The sequence below is a fragment of the Solenopsis invicta genome, chromosome 7 (genome assembly GCF_016802725.1).
Source record: "Solenopsis invicta isolate M01_SB chromosome 7, UNIL_Sinv_3.0, whole genome shotgun sequence".
Classification (NCBI taxonomy): Eukaryota; Metazoa; Arthropoda; class Insecta; order Hymenoptera; family Formicidae; genus Solenopsis; species Solenopsis invicta.
The window spans coordinates 8,922,623-8,945,881 of record NC_052670.1 but is presented as its reverse complement, the minus strand read 5'-3'; the positions used below and the strand labels follow the sequence as shown (position 1 = coordinate 8,945,881).

At 30.7% G+C, this 23,259-nt stretch overlaps 4 protein-coding genes across 7 annotated transcripts; all 4 read right to left on the bottom strand.

Annotated features, from left to right (window-relative positions):
- Positions 1-545: 545 nt before the first annotated feature.
- LOC105201676 (DNA ligase 1) lies at positions 546-8,372 on the bottom strand. Of its 3 annotated transcripts, none has more exons than XM_039451569.1 (8): positions 7,910-8,372; positions 7,279-7,632; positions 5,831-6,096; positions 5,571-5,760; positions 4,719-4,771; positions 3,828-3,988; positions 3,567-3,753; positions 546-1,838 (listed from the first exon to the last, which is right to left on the bottom strand). In XM_039451569.1, exons 1-8 carry the CDS (start codon positions 8,049-8,051, stop codon positions 1,365-1,367), a joined length of 1,827 nt encoding a protein of 608 aa, XP_039307503.1. In that variant the 5' UTR covers positions 8,052-8,372; the 3' UTR covers positions 546-1,364. The 3 variants fall into 3 exon arrangements, with proteins under 3 accessions (XP_039307503.1, XP_039307502.1, XP_039307504.1); XM_039451568.1 differs by lacking the exon at positions 4,719-4,771 and adding an exon at positions 5,107-5,243 and having other exon boundaries at positions 7,910-8,368; XM_039451570.1 differs by lacking the exons at positions 4,719-4,771; positions 7,279-7,632 and adding an exon at positions 5,107-5,243 and having other exon boundaries at positions 7,910-8,366.
- Positions 8,373-9,249: 877 nt separating this feature from the next.
- On the bottom strand, positions 9,250-10,415 carry LOC105201673 (28S ribosomal protein S36, mitochondrial). 2 transcript variants are annotated; one of them, XM_011169786.3, is made up of 4 exons: positions 10,066-10,415; positions 9,874-9,931; positions 9,592-9,767; positions 9,250-9,372 (listed from the first exon to the last, which is right to left on the bottom strand). In XM_011169786.3, exons 1-4 carry the CDS (start codon positions 10,087-10,089, stop codon positions 9,355-9,357), a joined length of 276 nt encoding a protein of 91 aa, XP_011168088.1. In that variant the 5' UTR covers positions 10,090-10,415; the 3' UTR covers positions 9,250-9,354. The 2 variants fall into 2 exon arrangements, with proteins under 2 accessions (XP_011168088.1, XP_011168089.1); XM_011169787.3 differs by having other exon boundaries at positions 9,592-9,764.
- A 1,842-nt stretch (positions 10,416-12,257) lies between these two features.
- On the bottom strand, positions 12,258-15,924 carry LOC105201674 (heat shock protein 83). The gene is made up of 2 exons (XM_011169788.3): positions 15,455-15,924; positions 12,258-14,472 (listed from the first exon to the last, which is right to left on the bottom strand). The coding sequence occupies exons 1-2, from the start codon at positions 15,482-15,484 to the stop codon at positions 12,610-12,612; spliced, it is 1,893 nt and encodes a 630-aa protein (XP_011168090.1). The 5' UTR covers positions 15,485-15,924; the 3' UTR covers positions 12,258-12,609.
- Positions 15,925-16,360: 436 nt separating this feature from the next.
- Positions 16,361-19,898, bottom strand: LOC105201675 (heat shock protein 83). The gene is made up of 2 exons (XM_011169789.3): positions 19,225-19,898; positions 16,361-18,782 (listed from the first exon to the last, which is right to left on the bottom strand). The coding sequence occupies exons 1-2, from the start codon at positions 19,255-19,257 to the stop codon at positions 16,968-16,970; spliced, it is 1,848 nt and encodes a 615-aa protein (XP_011168091.1). The 5' UTR covers positions 19,258-19,898; the 3' UTR covers positions 16,361-16,967.
- Between the last annotated feature and the right edge of the window lie 3,361 nt (positions 19,899-23,259).

The window sequence follows — 23,259 nt, the reverse complement described above, 5'->3', positions numbered from 1 at the left end:
TGTAAGCCAAAGGGATCTAATTATGTTATAAATAGACGTTTCTGAGTAACGTTGAATAAAAAAAAAAATTAGAATTTTAAAGGCCGAAGAATAGAATATTAAAGAATATCCTGCTTTGTTTAGTTAAGTCACATTTCAACATTGATCATGCTCTTAACATGTGATTACATATCACGAAGAGAATAATATTCATTATAATTTTTATGTAATGTAAAATATAATTGTATCAAGAATGTTGCTAAGATGTTATGCAATATTAATCTGCTCTAATATTGATCAACTATTTTTATAATAAATAATTTATAACAAATTCCTGAACTTTTTATTTTAGTACATCTTGTTTTGTCATTATCTGTATCGATTTTCATATAAAAGCAGATTAAAGATAATAAAATTATGAACGTATTTGAAACTATAAATTATAATATTCTAATAATATTCTAAAATAAAATATATATTGTTTTTAAATTATTTTTTCATAAAATTATACATATATATATCAAATATAATTGGCAATAAAATGTATTTTTAATAATGAAATAATATTTTATATATAAGTGAAATAAATATATTTGAATTTACATTTACAAATTGAAGCCAGAAATATAGAAATGATAGAACATTCTATGTTTCACAAATATAGAAATTAAAACGTGAACACATTGCAGAATATGAAAATTAAAAGTATGACACAAAAATGCTATAATGATATAAAATTAAACATTTATAGAGCAATGATTAGTACATGAAGCAAGAAAAGTACTCTAGTTGTATAGTACAAAGAAAAGAAAAAATCTTTGGCTTTCATGAAATTTGTATCAGTGCTTGCCAATCACTGGATTTGACATGCATGTACTATGATTGGACAGATTACAGGGCTTTTTCTATTAATTTTATCTATTAGATATTTTCTAAAACAGATTTTGTTTAATTTCTAATTATGAGTAATAATTTATTATAAATTGAAGTATCTATGCCATCATGGCATTGTAACGTGGCACAGACAGCACTGCCTCTCTTTCTTTTGGCCCCCTATGTAATATGATTAATAAATTTATGATTCAATAAAATGTCAAATATATTGATAAAAAAAAGAACAGAAATGCGATGCATATAACATTTAAAATATCTGGCAGTGCTTAACCAACAAGAAATTTATGCATCTTCATATTGTGAGAATATTAGATTAGCTTTCTTATATATGTTACAGTAATCATAATTATTTTCATTATAATAAAAAGACTTATTAAAGATTGGTAAACACTGATCCTTTCAAAAAAAAAAAAAAAAAAAGAATTATTTTTGAAGTCTTTTAGCTGGATTCTTTTCTGTTTCTCTTTTTATCTTTTCTTTAAATTTTCAATTCAGTCATCCATTTCATCCCCTTCTTCCTCCTCTTCTTCATCTTCTTGCTCTTGCTCTTCCTCATCTTCATCTTCCTCTTCTGCTTCTTCGTCTTCTTCTTCTTCCTGTTTCTCTTCCTCCTCTTCTTCTTCCTGTTTCTCTTCCTCCTCTTCTTCTTCCTGTTTCTCTTCCTCCTCTTCTTCCTCTTCTTCTTCTTCCTCCTCACCTTCCTGTTCCTCTTCTTCTTCATATTCCTCTTCTTCATACTCTTCTTCTTCATACTCCTCTTCCTCTTGTTCTTCTACTTTTTTCTCCTTTTGTTCCATTTCTTCTTCTTCCTCTTCTTCTTCGTATTCCTCTTCATTCATTTTTCTATTTTCTTCATTTTTCTCCTTTTGCAGTATTGCGTTTTTCTCATCTTTTACATCCCAAATTTCCTTTTGGGTATCCACAACATTTGTTCTCTTTTCATCTGGTTCTTCAATCACCGAATCCTACATGTTAAATATAATTGTTTATCAAATTGCATTTTAAATTATAAGGTAAAATCATTCAACATATAAGAAATAAATCATTTATTAAATAAAATAAAAGATGAGTCACACAGTATTTTAATTGTTGAATTTATTTTAAACTAGATAATAACAATTAAATGTTTTAATTTTTGTCTTTAGGTGTAACAAAATTTTATTTACAAAAAACTTTTTTAAATTAATATATATTATACCGTTGATATATTCAATTGCAGGTATACACAATGAGTTAAAGTCATAATTTAACTGCAAGAAGCGCATCGATCTATTATTTACTCAAAGTAATAACATTGAACAAATCACTTTTATTATTTGTGAAATATAATACCATTCTAAAACGCTTAAAAGCTCTCCAACTATTTCTTTCAGCTTCAATTTGCTGCAACTTTTCTCTTTTACTTGTCGAAGCCATTGTCTCTCACTAACTGATCAAATATCGATCTTAGAAGAGGTCGCAGAGATTCGCGAATGTTTATAAACACAGTGCTCAGTTCACTTTAACAGCAAATATTTCATTATGTGAGGTTAAAATATTTGTATTGAACAGTTCCATAAATAAGTATAACTGAAATGCTTCGCCAAAATATTTTCTAACGGTTCTTTATCGTAAATATTTTTGTATAATAATAATACTGACAATAATTTATATAAAATGAACTTTTATAATTCTATTTAAAAAATGTAATTGTATTTTATACATGCATTTTACATTGTTGCATCCGTAACAAATATAAAAGATTAGGCATTAATAAACTAATATATTTATCTTCATTTTTCCATTACTAATTAAAAAAAATATATAATTTAATTATGTGACTCATTTAATGTATAATGTAATTAAACGTTTAATATTAAATGTTATAAAATTCAATATTAAACACCAAATGTTTTATAAAAATTTTATAAAAATTTTGTTGAATTTTATAAAAATAATAGTATATACTTTGAATATAATAAAATATAAAATTATAAAATGTGTATCACTACTTGTATACCTAATATATAATAGTGGTTAATATGTTAATGTGAATGTGGGCCTATAATTAATGCTATAGTGTTGCTTCTTGCACAAAAGGCAATTTGCATAACATTATCTCATTAGCGTTATAATTAAGAATTCATAAACTTATTAAAATTACAAAAATAAAATTAAAAACAAATTCACTCAGTTTAGTCATAGATCATTTGTATACACGCGAACATAAACAATATTAAATAAATATAAATTATATAATAATCTCTTAAACAAAATATAAATTGTTTCTGAAACAGATCGCAAGGTTGCAAATTTTTCAAGCCTGGCAATCTATTTCAGAAGCATTTGGTGTTCTTTGACACAACTTAAATTTATATTAACAAGCCAGAGTGTACCTTACATTAAAATTAAAAAATTAGTGAAACATAAGAAGTACAAGGCACTAGTTATTAATATTTCGAACAAATCACAGAGAATAATTAGGATAGAAATAATAATGGTGAAACCAGCGCATTACTCATACCCATACATGTAATAGCCAAGAAACCATTCTTTGCACTTAGATCTGCATTAAGTTCCTGTGATTTGTGATCTCTATATTAAGTAACCTATACAGAAGTTAGGCAAACAATTAAATGAATGAAAGAATCACCAAATAAAACAAGGCTCCGCAGATTCATTTGATTCTGTTGGTAATTCTAATATTTCCTTACAGCTGGAATCTGGTCGAGACTGATGACAGAGAGAGTCATTTTGCCTGAGAGAACAACTGGAGCGTCGTCGTCGTCCTCTGATTTTTCAGCTTGAGTTTCTGAATCCGTTACTAGTAATTCACATTGCGGTGGAAGGGCACCCTCTAAATATATAGGCGTTGGTGGTGTTTTTTCTCTTTCAATATTACTGAAACAGGAATATTCAATGAATCATTCAGAATATACTAATAATAAGAATTAAAAAACGGGAATAATACATACCTTGGTGTAGGAATAATAGGAGTAGTGGGTCTGCTGCATTTCTGCCCACTTTCGCAACTAGCTGTCATTTCCATACCCATAACTTTAACTGTTGGCGATTGCTCTGCTGCATCTAACTCTTCACTTTCCCTACTATGTGATTCCTGGTCTGCAGTGTCCTCCTGTAAATTAAATTCTTAATATGCTCCACTTTCATTATTTCACATACATTGCTTTTTTTATATATTAAATAAAAATATAATAACACATATGTGGTAATAATGGCATATGTAGTAATATCAAAACCATTTTGCTGATTAATTTAATAAGAACTATATTATATATACAATTTTTAATATAACAAAAAAACCATTTAGAATTTAAAACATATGTTAAAGATCTACATCTATTTAAAAAACATAATATAATTATAATTATACAACTGTATGAGTCATGAGTCACAAAAGATGTCATATAAATCCATGTATATATAATTTTCTTACAAATTATACATTTGGTAATATGCGATATCAACAAGATATAAAAAAGCGGATATCATGCAAGGCACACAATTAGCACTTGTAATTGAGAAGCTATTAAGAGGAGCAACTATTGTGTTTCTCTAACTTACATTTCAACAATATTTAGCATTGAGAAAAATCATGTATGTCTTTACTTATGTAAAAGATACAAAATGTAAAAGATACAAAATGATCACAGCATTCTGCACTTGAAAAACACTGAAATATTGTTACTGTAGTATCATGTCATAATGAAACTATCATATATAAGCCTAAGGAACATTTAATGTGATAAACTCATTATTCGTGACACTAGTGCACTAGAAATAGAAAGTGTTCCACAAACTCTGGTTACTCTTGTTAGAAATACTTTCTCAGGCGAGGGATATACCTTAGAGCCGCGATTGACCCCTGCCAGACCATTGGACTTTGGAGACCCATCTACTACTCAAAATGTAAAATATACAATGTGAATTCTATCATTGAGAACACATATTCTAATTTAAATGTTCGTAATTGAATATTGACAGTATACCAGTAATATGAATCTCATATAAACATTTAAACCGACAATTTGTAATGTCGCAACAGTTATCCGCAAGCATCGATATTTGAAAAAGCCAAATATTGAAGAGAAGGTCTTATTATAATGTACAACATGTTTAATGTACATTGGATGGGCGTCAAGCTTGTAACGCAATCAGAACACAGCGACGTGCACATTTCTAACGACTAATAAACTGAAATTGTGAAATGGCGTCAAAATTAATCTCATAAACCTTGGTTTCTGGCTGTGAGCTCGACTTATGCTTTACTGAACGTATGTTGCCCATCTGGACAACAATTCTTTCCATGGCTGCTTCGGTCTCGACCAAACGTTGTCTCAGTTGATCTATCTCTATGTCTCCTGCCGCTTCTTGTGTTCCAGCATGTAGAACATTACCAAATGTGTTCAGAATATAAGTACGAATACTTGCAATATGCACATTTTTATTCAGAATCTTGCAATATATAATCCGCGTGTATAAATACGTGTGTGTTCTAATTGTGCAAACCTTGCATCACATGCAACACCATTTAAAAATCTTGTTTCAGAAAATCTGTTTAAATACTCAAAAAAACATATACCTTAATTCTAAATATTTTTTTGAAAGAAATAGCTCCTCGTAAAAACATTGCGTTGACGATAATGTAAATGAAATATATAGTTTGTAATAGTAAAGATATTCGCAGAAGCACTTACGATCGTTTAATTCTTCGATAGTTGGAGCAGACCTGGAGTGCGGTGATCTTTCTCTTGGATAATGAAAGGTACCTCCAGTCATCGCAGTAGCAAGAGCTTCTGGACTGAATACCATTTTCCGAAACTCCTTCTCGGCAGCTGCTCCCGGGTATTCCGAAATAATCTCGCTGTCGGAATTCTTCTTCAGAACCTGTTAATGTAAACCTTAAGGTTCTCCATTTCATCCAAATTTTTGTTAGGATTATTCTGCAAATTTATACCTTAATAATGGTGTACATGAAAAACAAGACTATTCCTATTGTGTATAGCGGCATAATGATCCCCATTGTGCTGTTTCCTTTGGGTGCTGGAACAACGTGACCGGCACCACCGAGAGGTGGCCTCATTTTTGGTATTATGTGGTCAGTTGTCCTATCCATTATTTTTGGAACAATATGAGAGGTTGGTATGGCTCTTCCTCTCTCTCTCAGCGCAGGATGCATTCCACCTGCATGAGGAGGAGGGCGACGTTCCTGTGGTATAGTATCTGTATAGATAAAAAACTTTTCTGTAAAACACATGTCTTATCTCTGTTCACAAAAAAAACCATATTGTATATTAACATCCCAGATTAGTAGGATCTTGTGTGTTAATTGTTGCATTGTACAATTAATATTTTATTAATTCAGGAATCAGATAAATTGTTATAAATGTTTTTGACTGGGTAATTTTAAAATTTATTGTATATAGAAGAAAAGAACATTCTTGTTTTGTGAATATCTTTATTTTTGAAATGTTAAATCAAAATAAGATTGTATAGCGTTAAACATACATAATTTGTTGTATGAAAAAATTAGTTTCATCAAAAAAAATATTCTTATTATTCAATAATAATTTTCATAAATCGAAAGGAAAAATATCAGAAAACAATATTTTCAAACCAAGAATTAGAATACTTTAATACTATTATTATGAATCATATTAGGCTGTTTAAATGTTTGTTATAAAATGAAAATATCATATTTCATTGAAATTTAAGATTAAATTTTTTAAATAAAATTAAGTTATTTATAAGCAAAATTATTGTTTCATATGTTAGCAAGAAATTTGTGTTCTAGTATCAAATTAAAATTAGTAGAGATTCTATTTAATAACCATTTCTTCATATATAAATATGAAAAAATGATTATTAAATAAAATATAGTTTTAATTTCATACTAATGTTTAATTCTTTTTGCGCATATAAGAAAAAACCAGTAATGAACAAATTAAACAGACTAGGAATAAGGAGAAATAATGGGTCATTAGTTGTTATGGATGTATTTGAAACTGACTGTAGGCCAGTCTTCTTGTCTGCCAAACGTCACGTTTACTTTTTTGGCACACTGCCAAAACAAAATGGACAACTCAAATCCATTTTCCATATATACTCGATGATGCGTTAAAGATATAATTCCCCAAGTTTATCTTATTATATAAGCAATTTACCAGCCATGTGATCGCCATGTGTGTGATCAAAATATCAATGCAAAATCGACAAATTCAACTACAAAGCAGCATATTAAAATATTACAAAAATTATAAACTCATACTTCAAGAATGTGTTAGGAAAGCAATTGAAGAGAGTTAATTAGATATTAGTAATCGCGTAAATCTGAGTGATATGGCAAAGTTTAATTAATTTGCAACTAATGGACGCTCAATTTTTACATATCCTTGCAACTCTTACTGTGCGGCATCAAGATATGATATCTGATAAGGTGAGGTGTCCCCAATTGGGACAGTGGCACACCGAAATTCATTTTAAGGCAAAGAGAGCTATTGAACGATCTAATTTCCTCCAACACTTGTTTATAGGTTTTTCCCAGGCTCTCCCTTTCTGCGAGAAAGGATGACAGATCTATACCACATCTGGCTAGAACCTCCTCTCTACACAGGCTTGCAGTCTGAGGGGTCAACTTGCTAAGCTTTAACGCATCCCTCACGCGTGGATCTACCGGATGGTGCCTCAATATGTTTTGACACATCTCTTGCATGATATCCACTGCGGTGACATCGCTTTCAAATATCACTTCGCAGCACACTGTTCAAATACATACAATAAGATACTCCTGCCAGTAGATCTTAACATTTTAATCAAAGAGTGAATCAATTGCTTCACAATGCATCATAAAAATACATCTTTTTTTAAAGTATTTTACTTAAATAATTCCTATTTATTCATTTTTCTATATCATAAAAATCTAAGTTGTTTATATATGCAAGATATAAATAACATAACACAATCCATAACGCGACGCCCACGGCGATTTTTCTAATGTCGTCAACAGCCTTGGGCGTTGGGAATCTTCAAGTCTTACCCGAGCTGTCCGAGTGATGTGGAGTGACAAATCCTACGAACATAGGGTGCAGAATTTTCGGCCACAGCACCGTGAAGCAGCCGAACACGATCGCGAGTATAAAAAACGTTTTTCTCGGTCCGAAATCCGTTATCTCTGCCATTTTCGCAGTCGGTCCGTCGTTCGTAAAAATTTCGCGCTTCGAGAGAAAATTTCGAGAAAACTATGAATGCGGATCGCCTCCTCTTCGCGCACACGTAGTGAGATACCGCGAAGAGGCGGAACAGCAGCTGCCGCAGTCGCAGCACACTGTCGTCTGCTATTTTCGTCGCGCCGTAGCAGGACCGTATCGAGGTGTTGCCGTCCAAAACGTCACTTTTTTTTTTGAAGTTTCTACAGCGGCTTAAAATTATTGCAACTTTGACGATTTGTGTGTCCCGACCAAGAGAAATTGAGAATAAACGCTTGGAGACTATGTTTCAAATCTTGAGCGTTGAGTTCTGTATTCCTAAAAAGATTGCACTAATTATTAATAGTAAACTCTCTTCAAAGGTTTTTCAAAAACTTAGGGTGTATTAAAAAAGATAAACAAGCTTTTATAAAGATTCTTCTATTATATTGTTTCCAAAATTTGTATCCATTTCTATTAATGTAAATTAACTTTTATTATAGTTTAACTTTTTCCCAATTTTTTATTAATATTACACTATTCGTCAGATATAATTATTAGTAAGTAAATTTTCTTGCAATTTTAAAAGAAATGGGAAGTATTAAAATAAAAATGCTTTTGTAAAAATCTTTCAAGCTTTTATATAATCTGTCTGTTACATATTATATTACTTTTTCCCAAAATTTATAAATATCCATTGTAAATTAACTTTAATCCTGATTTAATTTGTTCTTTATCTTTCTCTAAGTTTTAATTAGAAAAAGATAAACTCAGATTAATCTGTATTAGTAGAAATGGATATAAAAAATGTAAGAGTGCTTTCGGTCCAAACTGGTCCAAACTTATAACTCGCATATTTATAGACCGTGCACGCTCTTGTCTTATTAACAGCTATAAATCAAAGATAATAAGGAATGGAGTGATTTATCACAGTACTTATATTTCGAAAAATCCTGTAATTGCAGAGAATGGAAAAATTTTTTCTTGCTTCAGCTATGAGAAATCCAAGTAAATCATAATAGATATTTTATTACAATTTCATTGTCTGTAGATCCAGAATTAACAGACATCGGCTGTTATTGGAATGAGCTGAAAGTTGTGCCAGAAATAGCAGGCCCTGGCAATGTCACAAGAGACCTTGCCCGATAGATGGCTGGTGTAAATATGAAATAATACTCGCAGCGCGCGGGGGTTCTCTCTGTCACGTCCATTTATTTTAACAACACATTGACTTGGTCAATAACAAATTAAATATATATGGAGCTTACTGTATTCTAAATGCTAGCACTGCAAAAATTCACTCTGGTCCACCACGCTGAAACACACAAACAAATAAGTATATATCTACACGAGATTAAACATAAAATAATTTAAAAAATTTATAAAAAAAAGTGTGTAGAATGAAATAAAAAACTTTTTTACATACATTAAAATATCAAAACTAATTACTTCATTGTACAATGTAAAAGCCAACTTTCGATATATCAATGATGTAAAATATAAAATAGCCGTTCGAATAACCGTCGAAACTTACGTTGATATATTCTATTTCCTTTTGATCTATCGGTCGCCTCTGATACCGTGGCGGTAGATGAATGTCCTCTATCGTCGGTAGAGCGATCACCTGGGGCCCCGTCGCACCACCCGCGCTTTGCTGCATCTGCACCGACCCTGACCGCGCAGATGTCGCTGCTGTCGTGCCCGTAACTGCTAACCAACAACACGGATCACGGATTCGTCGACGAGAGGGGAAATTACTTTTCGCGGGAGGAACGATCGCCGATCGTTACCGTGCCGATTTTTACGTTTACGTTACCTGCGCGATTGATGCCGCCCTTGCGAAACTTGATCATCGGCACGTGCGGCTGGACCACCTGCGAAAAGACTGCGTCAGTAGCCTGTGGCAGAGTCGCATGTCGCGGGAACGCAATGGTCGCATTCCGCGTGTTGTCACGCCGTAGAAACGATTCAGTTGACTCGAATCCCAGCGAGAATCTGCGGTACTGACCTTCCAAGCCTTGCTTGCCATCATAATTTTTTTTTCTGTAAGGAACAGCCGCGCGATACCCCACGACTAATTTTGTCCGCAGCAGAAGGGCTCCTCACGCTCACATCGCAGGCGGCATGTAGATGGCGTTTTGGCACACCTTTCTGACGAACGTTAGCAATGATGGCGAGCGCACGACGCAACGGTAGAAGGGAATTGGAATAGAACGTCTTGCCTGCTACTTTTACGTTTCTGCGATGATAGTAGAATTGAATGAAATTCCGAATCCCGAATCGTTGAGATTTTTTCAAATCTCAAAGGTATACATTTGAATGATCCTGAACTTCAGACTTTAGATTATAAGAATGTAACTCATTGGCTGTGTTCCGATATTAACTGCCAGTACTGAAAATGTATAGTATATGTGACGTGAACTATAAATTTTCAGTACTGCCAGTAAAAACGGAACACAGCCATTGTAGCTTTAGTAGGTTTTTTTGAATTTTTGAATTATTAATTCTACGCAACACACTTTTTCTAAAGCATACCCTCAAGGACATCTTTAATTATGCGTCGTCTACAATAAAAACTCAAGCCTTAAGCCATAAAAAATTGGCTAAACGTAATCGATTATTCTTTCATAAATCAATTATTATTGACCAATTTTTTATGGTTAAAGATTTGAGTCTCTTGTAGACGACGCATTAAGACATACGGATGTCCTTTGAACATTCCATGGAGACGTGTCTCTAGAAGATCTATACTGTATGAATACATTAAATTATAAATAGGAAAAAGATCCAACGTTAAAATGACTCAGAATTAAAAAAAAAATTATTTTTTATTTTTGATACATGATCATTTATTATTTGGGTTTAATTTCTTTATTTCTATTTCTGTTGCTCAAGTAGCAAACAATATTTTTAAAAACATATTTTTGAAACATTTCTAAAAATAAAAATGAAATAAAGGGGTCTAAAAAAAGTCCCCTTTATTTCATAAAAAGATAACATTTATTTTAATGAAAGCACAAGATGGTATATTTATATGAACTTATTATAATTAACTACTGTTTTGTATAACATCTATATAATATCAATGTATAAATTCTGTATATTGAAGCATTACATACTTGTAAATGATATAAGCGTTTGCACATTTATATTAAAAAAAAAAAACAGTAGATACAAATAATTATGATGAAAACATCATGAAATATTTATCATATAAAGTATTATTCTTTTAAATTATATAGCAGTTATACAAATTGTGTTGACTGGGGTGTTGCTGGGGTATACAGTTCGCAAAAAAACCATTAGAAATTATTAATAGAAAATTATTTGAATTTAAATAATATTGTACATTAATAGTTTCAATAATTTTTTTGCAAATCTTATAGTATTTCATCGTAAAAATTCTATTAAATATAAGTTTTTATCATTCTATTAAATATTCTATGGCCATGTCAGGAATTAAAGCATGTCCACCAATTTCATAAATGGACCATGTCATGGACGTTTATAAAATATCCGAAGAATGTAAAATGATTTATGAATATCTATAATATCCGCCTTAAAGAATATTTTATAGATATCCGTATGCTGTTGGAAAAATAAACCAATTAATAAAATAAAAAATGAGTTACATTTCATTAGAATGAGATATATTTCATAAAAATATTTGTTTGTCATCACAATCAAATTTTTTTATAATTAATAAGTGTGAAAGAAGTGTGACTCACAAGTAATTTGCTTACTAATATTTTGACTTTTCCTACACAGCCAAGTGTCTTTCTCTGATTTTAATAAGTTTTGAATGTTAAAATATAGACAAACATTAGAAATTCATATTTTTTAATAAGTACTGAATCGTACGTTAGAGGAGTAAAACCCTTCGAAAAAAATCGGTTATTTTCTTTCGAAACGAATGTTATCAAAACTATAAGAGATAAAAAAATTTTTAGTAAAAGTTGCATGGTTTTAAGAGTATTTTACAATGATGATAAAATTTTTTTTAAAACTATTTTGAAAAACTTTATTTGAAAAAATTTTTTAATTGAATGGAAGTTGAATTTTCAAAAGTATTCCATAATAATTTTTAAAACTAATTTTTTTAAACAAAAATTAAAAAAAAAATTTTTTAATAAAGATTTAAAATAATTTTTTAAACTTGTATTTAAAAAAATTAGTTTTAAAAATTATTATTAACACTTTTGAAAATTCAATTTTTATTCAGAACATTTTTTCTACTTATAATTTCACTGATATACACTTCGGAAGACAATCAATTTTTTCAAAGGGGTATTTCATCCCCCTTAAAAAAAAACGGCGACTCAGCACTTATAAAAAAAGACATATCTTTTATTTTTGCCTTTTAAAATCAGAAACATTAGTTGTGGTTCCTGTACATATTTCGGCATTAGTTCCATAAATATAGACTACATGAAACGCGATTATATGTATATTACAATTTCTTAATATAATAATATAGCAAAACGAAAATAATGTAACGTGCAGAGTTTAATTTATTATTTCTGTCAGATATATGTCTTGTGAATCGTCATCCTCATAATGTTTCTCCTTGGTACAACAAACACAGTTGATGAACATTATTGACGAACGTGGGTTCTTCCAAAATGAAACCGGACAAAATACATGCAGTATCATACAATAGGTTTACGAGATTCCTGAAGCTTGCGTCGAAATCGTTATCTCTAGTAAGGACTTTTGTCAAAAAATTCTGAATGATGTAATGATCGGGGTTAATCTCAAACTGTCTCTTCGCCATCAAATATTCCACAGGCATTTTATGTAGGATTTGCATCTTTGCGATCCTCTCCATATTGACAGTCCAGCCATATTTCGAGTTTACAATGCAGCAAGGTGATGTAACCAATCTGTTGGAGACCACGACCTTCTCCACCTTATCGCTCAGAATCTTCTGCATGATTTCGCATAATCTCTCGAATTCGGCAGCTTTCTGCATGCGCTTCATTTTCTCGGCCTCACTTTCAAAAAACTCCATGTCGGCTCTGATAACAGACATCAAAGGTTTTCCATCAAAGTTCTCCAGCTTTTCCATTAGGAATTCGTCAATGGGATCAGTCATATAAATCACTTCGATATCGCGCATCTTCAAAGCTTCGATGAACACGCTATTCTCTACCTGCTCTATACTCTCACCAGTGATGAAGTAAATGTATTTTTGGTTCTGCTTCATCCTACCAACATAATCCTTCAATGAACACTCCTCGTTGGATGCAGAAGTGTGATATCTCAGAAGGCTTAACAGTTTTTCACGATTGACACTGTCCTCATAAATACCCATTTTTATGTTCTTACTATATTCTTTGTAGAAGATCTTATAGTAGTCGTCTCTTACCAGTACGTCGATATAGTTGAAAAACATCTGTACGATCTTCTTGCTGATCAAATTTAAAACTTTACTACATTGTATCGTTTCGCGAAAAATATTGAGGGGCAGATGTTCACTGTAAATTACGCCGTTTATAAAATTTAAGGAATTTGGTATTAATTCTTCGCAGTTCGTAATAAAAACACCCCCGACGTATAGTTTGACCTCATTTTTCTTCTTCATATTGTTTTTGAACAGGTCAAACGACGTACGTTTGGAAATATAGAACAGAGCCTCGAATTTTAATTCTCCTTTCGCGGATAAATGAAATATGCACATATTGTTCTTCTTAATAGTAACACGATCGATATTTTTGGTAAAGATGGATTCCATCTTATTGAATACTTCGTATGTTATTAACTCTCTTGTTGTACTATTGTTCTCTGTTTTAACTTCTTCTTTCAGCAGTTGGATCGGATATTTAGTGAATTGAAAGTACTGCTTGATGATTTTCTTAATATAGCTCTCTTCTAAATACATAGGTTCACTGTCCTTAATGTAAAGCATAACCTTTGTGCCACGATTTTTTGCTCCAGCATGGGATAGTTTTTTAATACTATAAGTTAATTGCTTTGAGTTGGATTCCCAAATATATTGTTGGCCTCTATAACATTTAGATGTAACAGTTACTTTATCAGCTACGAGAAACACGGAGTAGAAGCCTATGCCAAATAAATCGATATAATCGCGATTTTCACTCTCCATGAATTCTTTAGTTCCAGATCTTGCTATCACTCCGAGATTGTTGATTAATTGAGGTTTAGTCATACCAATACCATTATCGATGACAGTCAGAGTCCGGTTCGCCTTGTTCACAATGATCTGGATGACTAATTCTTCTTTCCCATAAATGAAAGGGAAATAATAAACCATGTCCAAAGCATTGATAGAGTTTAAAATTAATTCTCGGAGAAAAATATCGGTATGCGAGAATAAACTGTTAAAAATGGACCATTCCTTGAATTGAAAATCTAGCCGGAAGTTACGCTTTGCCTTGGATAGTTTTTGTTGATTCTAAAAAATCAATTTCCAGTATTAATTTATTAGAAGGAATTATCGGATACGGTTATTAAATACGTATATTATATAATAAAAAATATATAGAATTTTGATGAAATATGTCGACTAATCGTTCGTGTTCAACGCTTTACGATAAAGAAAAATGCAAAAGAGACCCCATGTACTAAAATATATTTAACAAAAGAATTTGTACAACAAAGAATCAAAAAGTAACTCTAATTGATAAAATTTCCATTAGAATTTTTTATGTCAAAGATATGATAACTTTTAATAATACAGAGAATAATGGAAAGCATGAGGAGAATAGAAAAGTATTACAATTGAAGTTATATCTCACACAATTTGAAGCGAATTATGAAATTGTTTGTATAAATATATTGAAAAGCATTAGAGGGAAGCATTATTATTTGTATTCGAGTATACGTAAAAGAATCATAAATGTTTGTTTCTTCTTTTCTTTTCTCTTTCTGTGAAATCCGAAAATTTTATCAATTTTTCAATGAATTTTTCAATAAATTTGTAAAACTTGTTCAATTTCTTGAATAATTATATATATTACATATATCTTATCTTTAAAACAAAAAACAGTAATGAATTTAACGAGAAAGTAGTAAAGTTTAAGCTTTAAAATTTTGAGATGTTGAAATTTGAAAATCCTTCTAACACTAGAAAAGAACACTATATGTTATTTATATTATTGTTTTAGCATTCTTTGAAATGCGATTTTAACATTCCTTTTGTATTAATTTTTTAAAAAAAGCATTTGTTATATATTTATTTAATTAAATTTTTGTCGAGAAAAATTTTCTCTAGATATTATTTCCAACTTGTCAAAAATTTAGGTCTTCTACTGATAAAGATAAAATTTTTATTTTTTTGAGGTTAAAGGTAATTATCTTATCGCAAATATATACAGAGTTGAAAATGATTAATAAATGTGGTAATATTGTGATACATTAAAGAAAAAAGATCATACCTTGTTTTCTGACTGGTTTTCGCTTTCCATTTAATATCGATTAATTTCGAGATTAACTACGAAAATTTGTTCGTAATGTAAGATTGAGTGTGTGTTCTTTTTCTATATATATACGCACACATATATGAATAAATATACACATGTATAAATATATGCATATGTATTTTAGAAAATTTGTAAGAGTTTTGTACTGCTCTGTCGTTTCGATACTTCTGACAACAATTTAACCTGCGAGTATATTATCGAATTATTTACATGTTGACACGAGACAACGAGTCCACGCTTGTAAGACACGTATCTACAGCATGCCCGGAAATTACACGATCGCTCATATGCTTCCACAATTATTTGAAATGTAATTGTATTTTATCGATAATACTTCAAAATAGCATTTTAATTTTTCCGAAAGTATATGATTTTTCGTAAATTTCAATGATTTGAACGATTCAGCTTGAGATTACTCGGACAGTTTTAATATGCAATTATTGTTGTTCCCCAAATTTTTATTTTTTAATAATTAGTAAACTAAAGTACTATTACCTCTATATTAACATTAGTAATTTGTACGATGTATAACAACTCATTGATCAGTAAAATATCTTCACACTTATTATGTATATAATATCTATTTTTTTGCTTAGAACAGTTTTTTGTAATATTATTAATATTATTAATATTAATTATTCTGTCATCATGCAATAATTGTGTTTCAAGCCCGACGAAAATGCGGCACGCGGTTTATATTAGCCGAAGATTGAAAAAAATTATTATTTAACACTACTTATAAAAATTCGGTGTGATCCATCGATATACGCCATTTCATATTTACGTTTAATTTTTGTAATTATTTTCTAATATTTTTGTGATTAATTTTCTCGTCTATTAAAAAAGATTTTCAATGTCATTAAAAATATTTTATTACGTTTAAATTACATAAAATATAAAAATCCGGTAAAATTTAATTCGATTCGTATTAAAATCAAAGAGGTTTGATTCAATTCCATTTCAAACATGATATCAAAGATTTGATTCGATTCATCATAAATGGTTGATTCGCACACTTCTATGCATTCACCAAGAGACAAAAATTACTTGATTTAGTAAATATGTTATTAATTCATTCAAACTATTATATCAAATCAGCAACACTTATTACACAGTAATATTCACTTGTTTGATGTGAATTATTTGACAACATATTTAACATCTAATTACATATTTATTCGAATCAAGTAACTTTTTTTCATCAGTATTGAATTGTTATATTTTAATCATGAATTATATTATTGTAAATATTAGCCAAATCTAATAGTTTACATCTAATAGTTCACAAATAACGAATTATAGACCTCGAACCATGAATGATGAATATTCTGACGCTTGCTTTACAAATAAAACTCTATGTATCAGAGTTTATCGTTATAATACTATATCAACGCATAAAATAATGTTATGATTTTAATCCATTTTCTTTATTATTCGCTTGTCTTGTGAATCATCTTCCACAGACATTTTAGTTCATCATACGATAAATGATATTGGTAAGCACAAAAGGTTTTTCCAGAATGAAGCCGGACGAAATACAGGCGGTTTCGAACAGTAAGATTGTGAATTGCTCTACGCTTGCGTAATTGAAATTTTCTCTATTAACATTTGTCAAGAGCTTTTGAATAATGTCATGATCGGGATTGATTTCAAACTGCATTTTCGCCTTCGAATAATTCATAGGCACTGTGTTCAGGAACTGTGCCTTTATGACCTTCTCCATATTAGCAGTCCAACCGTATTTGGAGTTTACGATGCAGCAAGGTGATGTAATCAATCTGTTGGAGACCACGACCTTCTCCACCTTATCGCTCAGAATCCTCTGCATGATTTTGCATAATCTCTCGAATCGGGCAGCTTTCTGCAGGTGCTTCATTCTATCATCGTCATTTTCGAAAAACTCCAAGTCAGCCCTGACAACAGACATGAAAGGTTTTCCATGAAAGTTTTGTAACTTATCCACTACGAATTCGTCAATGGGATCAGTCATATAAATCACTTCGATATCGCGCATCTTCAAAGCTTCGATGAACACGCTATTCTCTACCTGCTTTTTAGTCTCACCAGTGATGAAGTAAATGTACTTTTGGTTCTGTTTCATCCTATCGACATAATCCTTCAACGAACACGCTTCGTTACCGGATGCAGAAGTACGATATATCAAAAGCTTTAACAGTTTTTCGCGATAGATGCTGTCTTCGCAAATACCCATTTTAATGTTTCTACTATAAAATTTATAGAACTTCTTATAGATTATGTCATTTTTTGCCTTCATATATTCGAAGACAGCCAAGGCATTTGTTTCAATGTTGCTACGAATATAATTCAAGTTTTTGCTAAATTGCAACTTTTCGCGAGAAATATGAAGGGAAAAATCTTCACTGCTAATTATAGCCTCTATGAAGTTCAAGTAATCTGGTATAAATTCTTTGCAGTTGTCCGTAATAAGAACATTTTTACTAAATAATTTTACATTACTTTTCTTTGCATCGAAAAGATCGTATGATTTATAATTTGGAATACAGAGCTTAGCCTCGAATTTGAGTGGCCTTCTCACAGTTAAATGGTATACACACATATTTTTCTCCTCATTAATGTTATGTTTGATAATGAAAGGCTCTACTACTTTATGGATCACCTCATATTCCGCGTCGTCATATTCTTTCTGCACGAGAAGTTTGATTGGATATTTAATTAATTGGAAATATTTTGCGACTGTTTCCTTGATAAATTTCTCTTTTAGATATTTAGATTTGTCGTCCTTAATGTTAAGCATAACCTTTGTACCACGTTTCAATGATTCATCGAAGCCACATTCAACGGTAAAAGTTTCTGTCGAACTAGACTCCAAAATATATTGATTGTGGTTACGAGACTGGGATGTAACAGTTACTTTATCAGCTACAAGAAATACGGAGTAGAATCCTATGCCAAATTGTCCGATATAATTCTTATTCTCAGCCTTTTTAGTTCCAGATCTTGCCATTATTCCGAGATAGTTGGTAATTTGTGATCTGTTCATACCAATACCATTATCGATGATAGTTAGAGTACGGTTTTTCTCGTTTAGAACGATCCTGATGCATAATTCCTCTGTGTTATCAATTTCTTTGGGAGGTTTATGAGAAAACTTATCCAAAGCATCGCTGGAGTTTGAAATTAATTCTCGGAGAAAAATATCCGAATTCGAGTATAAACTGCTCATGACCCGTGACATGAACCGAGAATCCACCATGAAGCCATAGTTCTCGATATTGTCACATGATTTTTTTGGTCGAATCACCTAAAAAATTAATTTCTGTCATTAATTTATTAGAAAAAATTATGGATATGAATATTATAATTATAAATGCTAATTTATTACCATGTATAGAATTTGAACGAGAGAAGATATGTCTAATCGTTTGTAATTGTTTTATATTGCGTTTTAAGATACGATTTCAACGTTCTTTTTTGTATTAATTATTTTTAAAAACAAAGAAATTTGTTATATATTTATGAATTAACTTTTTTAATTGATTTTTTGTTGACAAGATTTCTGTAAAAATATTGATCTCGAACAGTTAAAAATTGAGATCCGCTACTGAAATTTATTTTTTGCATCTTTTCGAGGTTAAAGATAATAACTATCTTATTGCAAATATAGGTTCAAAAATTGTTAACAAATCCAACAATAAGAATAAGAACGTCTCTATCGATGTACATTAAAGAATGAAACACCGTACCTTCTCCTTTGATGACTGGCCTTTGTCTTCCATTTGTTATTGATTAACTTCAAATTGTTCAATTCAATTAATTCAATTAATCAATAAAAGGTGTTGATTAGCTTCGAGAATTTTGTTTGTAGCTTTGGCTCGTAATGTAAGATTAAATAAAGCGCGTTCTCTTTATATATATATATAAATATGTGTATTAATGTAAGTCTAAGAATGTGTGATAAAATTTGAAAACTTTCTAACTTGTTCTCTTACTGCGATACTTCTAATAACAATTTGACCTGAGAGCACATTATCGAATTATTTACATGTTTTGCTCTCACGAGACAAAGAGTCTGCGCGTTCGAACACTTGCGTCCATAACATGCTCAGAAATCACGTGATCACTTCGCTGTTTCAACAATTATTCGATATAATTGAAGAGTTTCCTGAAAATCAAAAAAATTTCTCTATCAGCACATATTATACGAATATTGTGACATCGCATGAACATATACGGCATTATGGTATTGTTTTTTGATATTAAAATATTCATTTGATCTTGTACAATACAGTTAGCTATTTTGAAAGAAATCTAGCTTATCGCGCCAAATTATTCTCTATCAGTAGCATATCACGTCGTGAATCATTTTGTTCTGGCAAGAACCAAACAAGTCCAGAGGTTTTCGTACTTTTTTTAAAATATTTCAGTCATTAATTTATTATGAAATATTAATCAAAGTTTGAAGCTTTATATATGTTGTATATTGGGAAAAATTGCCATATTTATACAAATAGAAAGATATTTTATTAAGAACGATTTCTAAAATTTTATAAATAAAAGTTAAAAATATATATTTTAAGTAATATTTTCTTTTTCACATTATCATTATTAGTGTTATAAAAAAATGTAAATATAAAATATGTTATGGAATAAATAGGTAGTAAAATTCTTAAAGAACCGCATAAATCCAGATAGTTTTTCAATTTTTTCTTTTAAATAAATCCTCAAAATATTAATTTAAATTTACAACTTTATTCTCTATACCTGTTATATGTCTAGAAGAAAATTGTTAAATTTATATTTATACAATATACATAATTTTACATATAGTGTACAATGAACAGTTTGAAAGTGAGGAAATTTTTTTGTATCCTGAAAATGTAACCTTGACTAGTTTGGTTTCTGTATTGTAGACAGTAATGAATTTGAACACGACATACAGGCATGATTTTCACGCAAGATATGTGACCGTTTCATGGATTGTAAACAAGCGCGACAGTCGGCCCAGCGAGCTAGATCAAATCAAAATTGTAACGAATATAAGACATCTAAATATATGAAAATTTCCTGAAACAATTTTTCTCATTTCTCGCAAATCTACAATAGGAAACCTTTCAATTGTATTTTGCCAACAATACTTTTGATTCGAAACAGCGTTTTCTTTTCTTTTTACAGATTTATTCATATATTTATTCATATTTTTCTTTCAATCAAAAATTGAAAATTATTTATGACTACGGCCCGAGTCTTTAAAATATTTTAGACTTATTTACAATCTGGTTTTTATCCCCTTTGAAATAAGATTTGTTGCAATCTTAGTATTTCAGTTAGTCAAAAGTTGCTTGAAATTTTCTTTTTTGTTACATGTCACAAGCAATGTCTACCTGCATAAGATTATACCTATTATAATTTTGCCTCAAATTCCTACCATTTTGTAACCGAGAATAAAGAGATTTTTTGATTTTTAATTTGTAGAAAAGTCAGCAAGCGGACGTCAAAGATTCCTGAAATGCCTTCGGCAAGCTTTTAGACAAACTTCTGGACAATGCTTCGAGAGGCATTCATACTTAAAGAACTTTGAAAGTAGACGAATGTACGAAGTAACTCACAAATTGTTTACGAGAACTGTCGTCGTACAATTTATGACATTTGCAACATCGCGTCGTTGGAATTTCACACAGAGTCTACTGGGTGATACTCGCTAACGATTTGAACATCATTTGCATATCATGTTACCACCAAATTCATCCCCTGGTTTCTGACACTCCACCCTAAAAAACGCAGTAATATGCCAGTCGTCTTGTACCCTCTGTATTCGCCGGATTTACCCCTTTGTGACACCTTTCTATTCTCAAGAATGAAAATGAAGGGGACAACGTTTCGAGACGATGCAGGAGATCGAGGTCGAATAGCAGGCGGAGCTTAACGCGCTACAGAAAAGACTTCCAGAGAGAGTTTGAAGCATAACGGAAGCATTAGGGTCGTGTATCAAGTCACTGGGGGACTATTCCGGAGGGGATGAAAACCAACTGTAAATAGGGTAAGTCTGAAATTTGTTATAGACTAAGTCCGGGAAATTTTAGATATCATCTCGTATAGTAAATTATTTTCTCTAAACTATGATGAAAATACGAGAGAAGGAAACTGAGCAGATATAAAAGCATTTATGTGTTTTAATGCCTTAATATGGATTTATTATTAAACCAGAATTCTACGTTAACATTTAGTAAAAGCATTATTTTTTAAAAACTTCGATCGGTAAACCTTTCTTATAATACTGTAGTATGCTGCCATCTGCAGTTGGTATAATATTCGAAATTTTTACTCGTGCAGAGTAGAAAAGTATGTATTTTCACATGCTCAAATGATTATTGATATAAAATTATTAATAAATAAACTTATAAATGTTTATTGTAGATATGTTTATCAAATGTCACAATTCTGCTTCGGGAAATTGTTTACGAAAATGATACGAAAACAAGAAAAGTATCTGTTTAAAAAATTAAACATACAGGGTTAGCTATTTAATAATATGAATATTTATCTTTGCTACGATTTTTTTTTTTTTTTTTTTTAATCTGCCAGAACTCTTTGCAAAGTTTTTATTAACTCCATTTCAAGAAAGAGAAAGAAACTTACATATTTGATTAAACGTATCACAAAATTAATATATAAAACTTTTCTGCGACGAATAATTATCAGTAGAATTATCGCATGTGTTTGTAAAAGTAAGTGCGATAAGAAAGAGGAAAAACTTTTTTTTGGCTGCCGTTCTGCGCGCCTTCAGGCATTCTATAGAATATTTTATAGAAAATCAAAAGGTTTTTGCGGTATTATTTAAATTTCTATGTACAATTTAAACAAAGCCAGTAGTTTTTCCTGCAGTATCACGCCGGACGTGTTCGTTCCTGTGGTCGCATATACATATGTATAATTGGTAAACATATCCTGGCTTCTTTATTGTGGGAACCATCGTCGTCACGCACCGTGTCGGCACACACTTAAAATGTAACGTTTCATAGGCACAGCGTGTGTTTAATGAAACAACTCGTTCCTTTCTCGAGTCATGCCTTCGTTGCGTTAATGCCGTACACGAGTCTTTGCACTTCTGCAAAAAGTTGAATGGCGTTGAAATAAATCAGTCGTTTATATCGTGAAACTGCCACAGAAATCGCGCTTACATCTGTAATAATAACACAAGCAATAATAGCAGAAATAACATTAGCAATGACATATTTGCATGTCTATGAGTTAAATAATTATATTTAAGAAAAGAGAAAAGTACCGCTTCGAAACTAATAAAATTTCGGTAATAAAACTTGATTTTCGTAACAATTCATAGAAAAAAAAGAAGATTAGGTGATTCAGCAAAGCTAAGCAGTTGTGTTAAAAATTTTAACTCATATATTTGATCGATTTTCATAAGAAGTTGACCTGCTTTATTGAAAATTTGCTATGCTGTTTTAACAAATATGATTAGTTATAATCGCTAACTTTATTCAGCTATGAAACTTTGCTACTTTAACATAGAAAACTGGCTGTCCGTATATTGCGGCTATGAATCTACTAAATTAGTGAAATTCTTAATTGTTTTAATAAATCTTTTATCTTGTTTTTCATGAATCCAAGTAACAAGTTTTTTAAAATATTTGAAAAACATTTTTAAGAATATTAAAAATAATGAGTTAAATTCTTTCTATTTTATTTTTTTTTAAATTTATTTTAATAAAAAGATATTTTCTAACGTTGGAAAACGTTTGTTTCAACATTTGAAAAAAAAT

Bases quoted from the DNA above. Each gene is read 5' to 3' on its own strand.
- LOC105201676 (XM_039451568.1), bottom strand. From the start codon at position 8,051: ATGGCAGAGATAACGGATTTCGGACCGAGAAAAACGTTTTTTATACTC. The intron at 6,097-7,278 runs GTAAGAGTTGCA...TTATCTATACAG, and splicing joins TCATATCTTGATGCCGCACA to ATACTATACCACAGGAACGT. The intron at 5,244-5,570 runs GTAAGTGCTTCT...CTGGAACACAAG, and splicing joins TATCGAAGAATTAAACGATC to AAGCGGCAGGAGACATAGAG.
- LOC105201673 (XM_011169786.3), bottom strand. From the start codon at position 10,089: ATGATGGCAAGCAAGGCTTGGAAG. The intron at 9,932-10,065 runs GTCAGTACCGCA...GTCTTTTCGCAG, and splicing joins TGGCAAGCAAGGCTTGGAAG to GTGGTCCAGCCGCACGTGCC. The intron at 9,768-9,873 runs GTAACGTAAACG...GTTGTTGGTTAG, and splicing joins GGGCGGCATCAATCGCGCAG to CAGTTACGGGCACGACAGCA.
- LOC105201674 (XM_011169788.3), bottom strand. From the start codon at position 15,484: ATGGAAAGCGAAAACCAGTCAGAAAACAAG. The intron at 14,473-15,454 runs GTATGATCTTTT...TTGATTTTTTAG, and splicing joins AAAACCAGTCAGAAAACAAG to AATCAACAAAAACTATCCAA.
- LOC105201675 (XM_011169789.3), bottom strand. From the start codon at position 19,257: ATGGAAGACAAAGGCCAGTCATCAAAGGAGAAG. The intron at 18,783-19,224 runs GTACGGTGTTTC...TTAATTTTTTAG, and splicing joins GCCAGTCATCAAAGGAGAAG to GTGATTCGACCAAAAAAATC.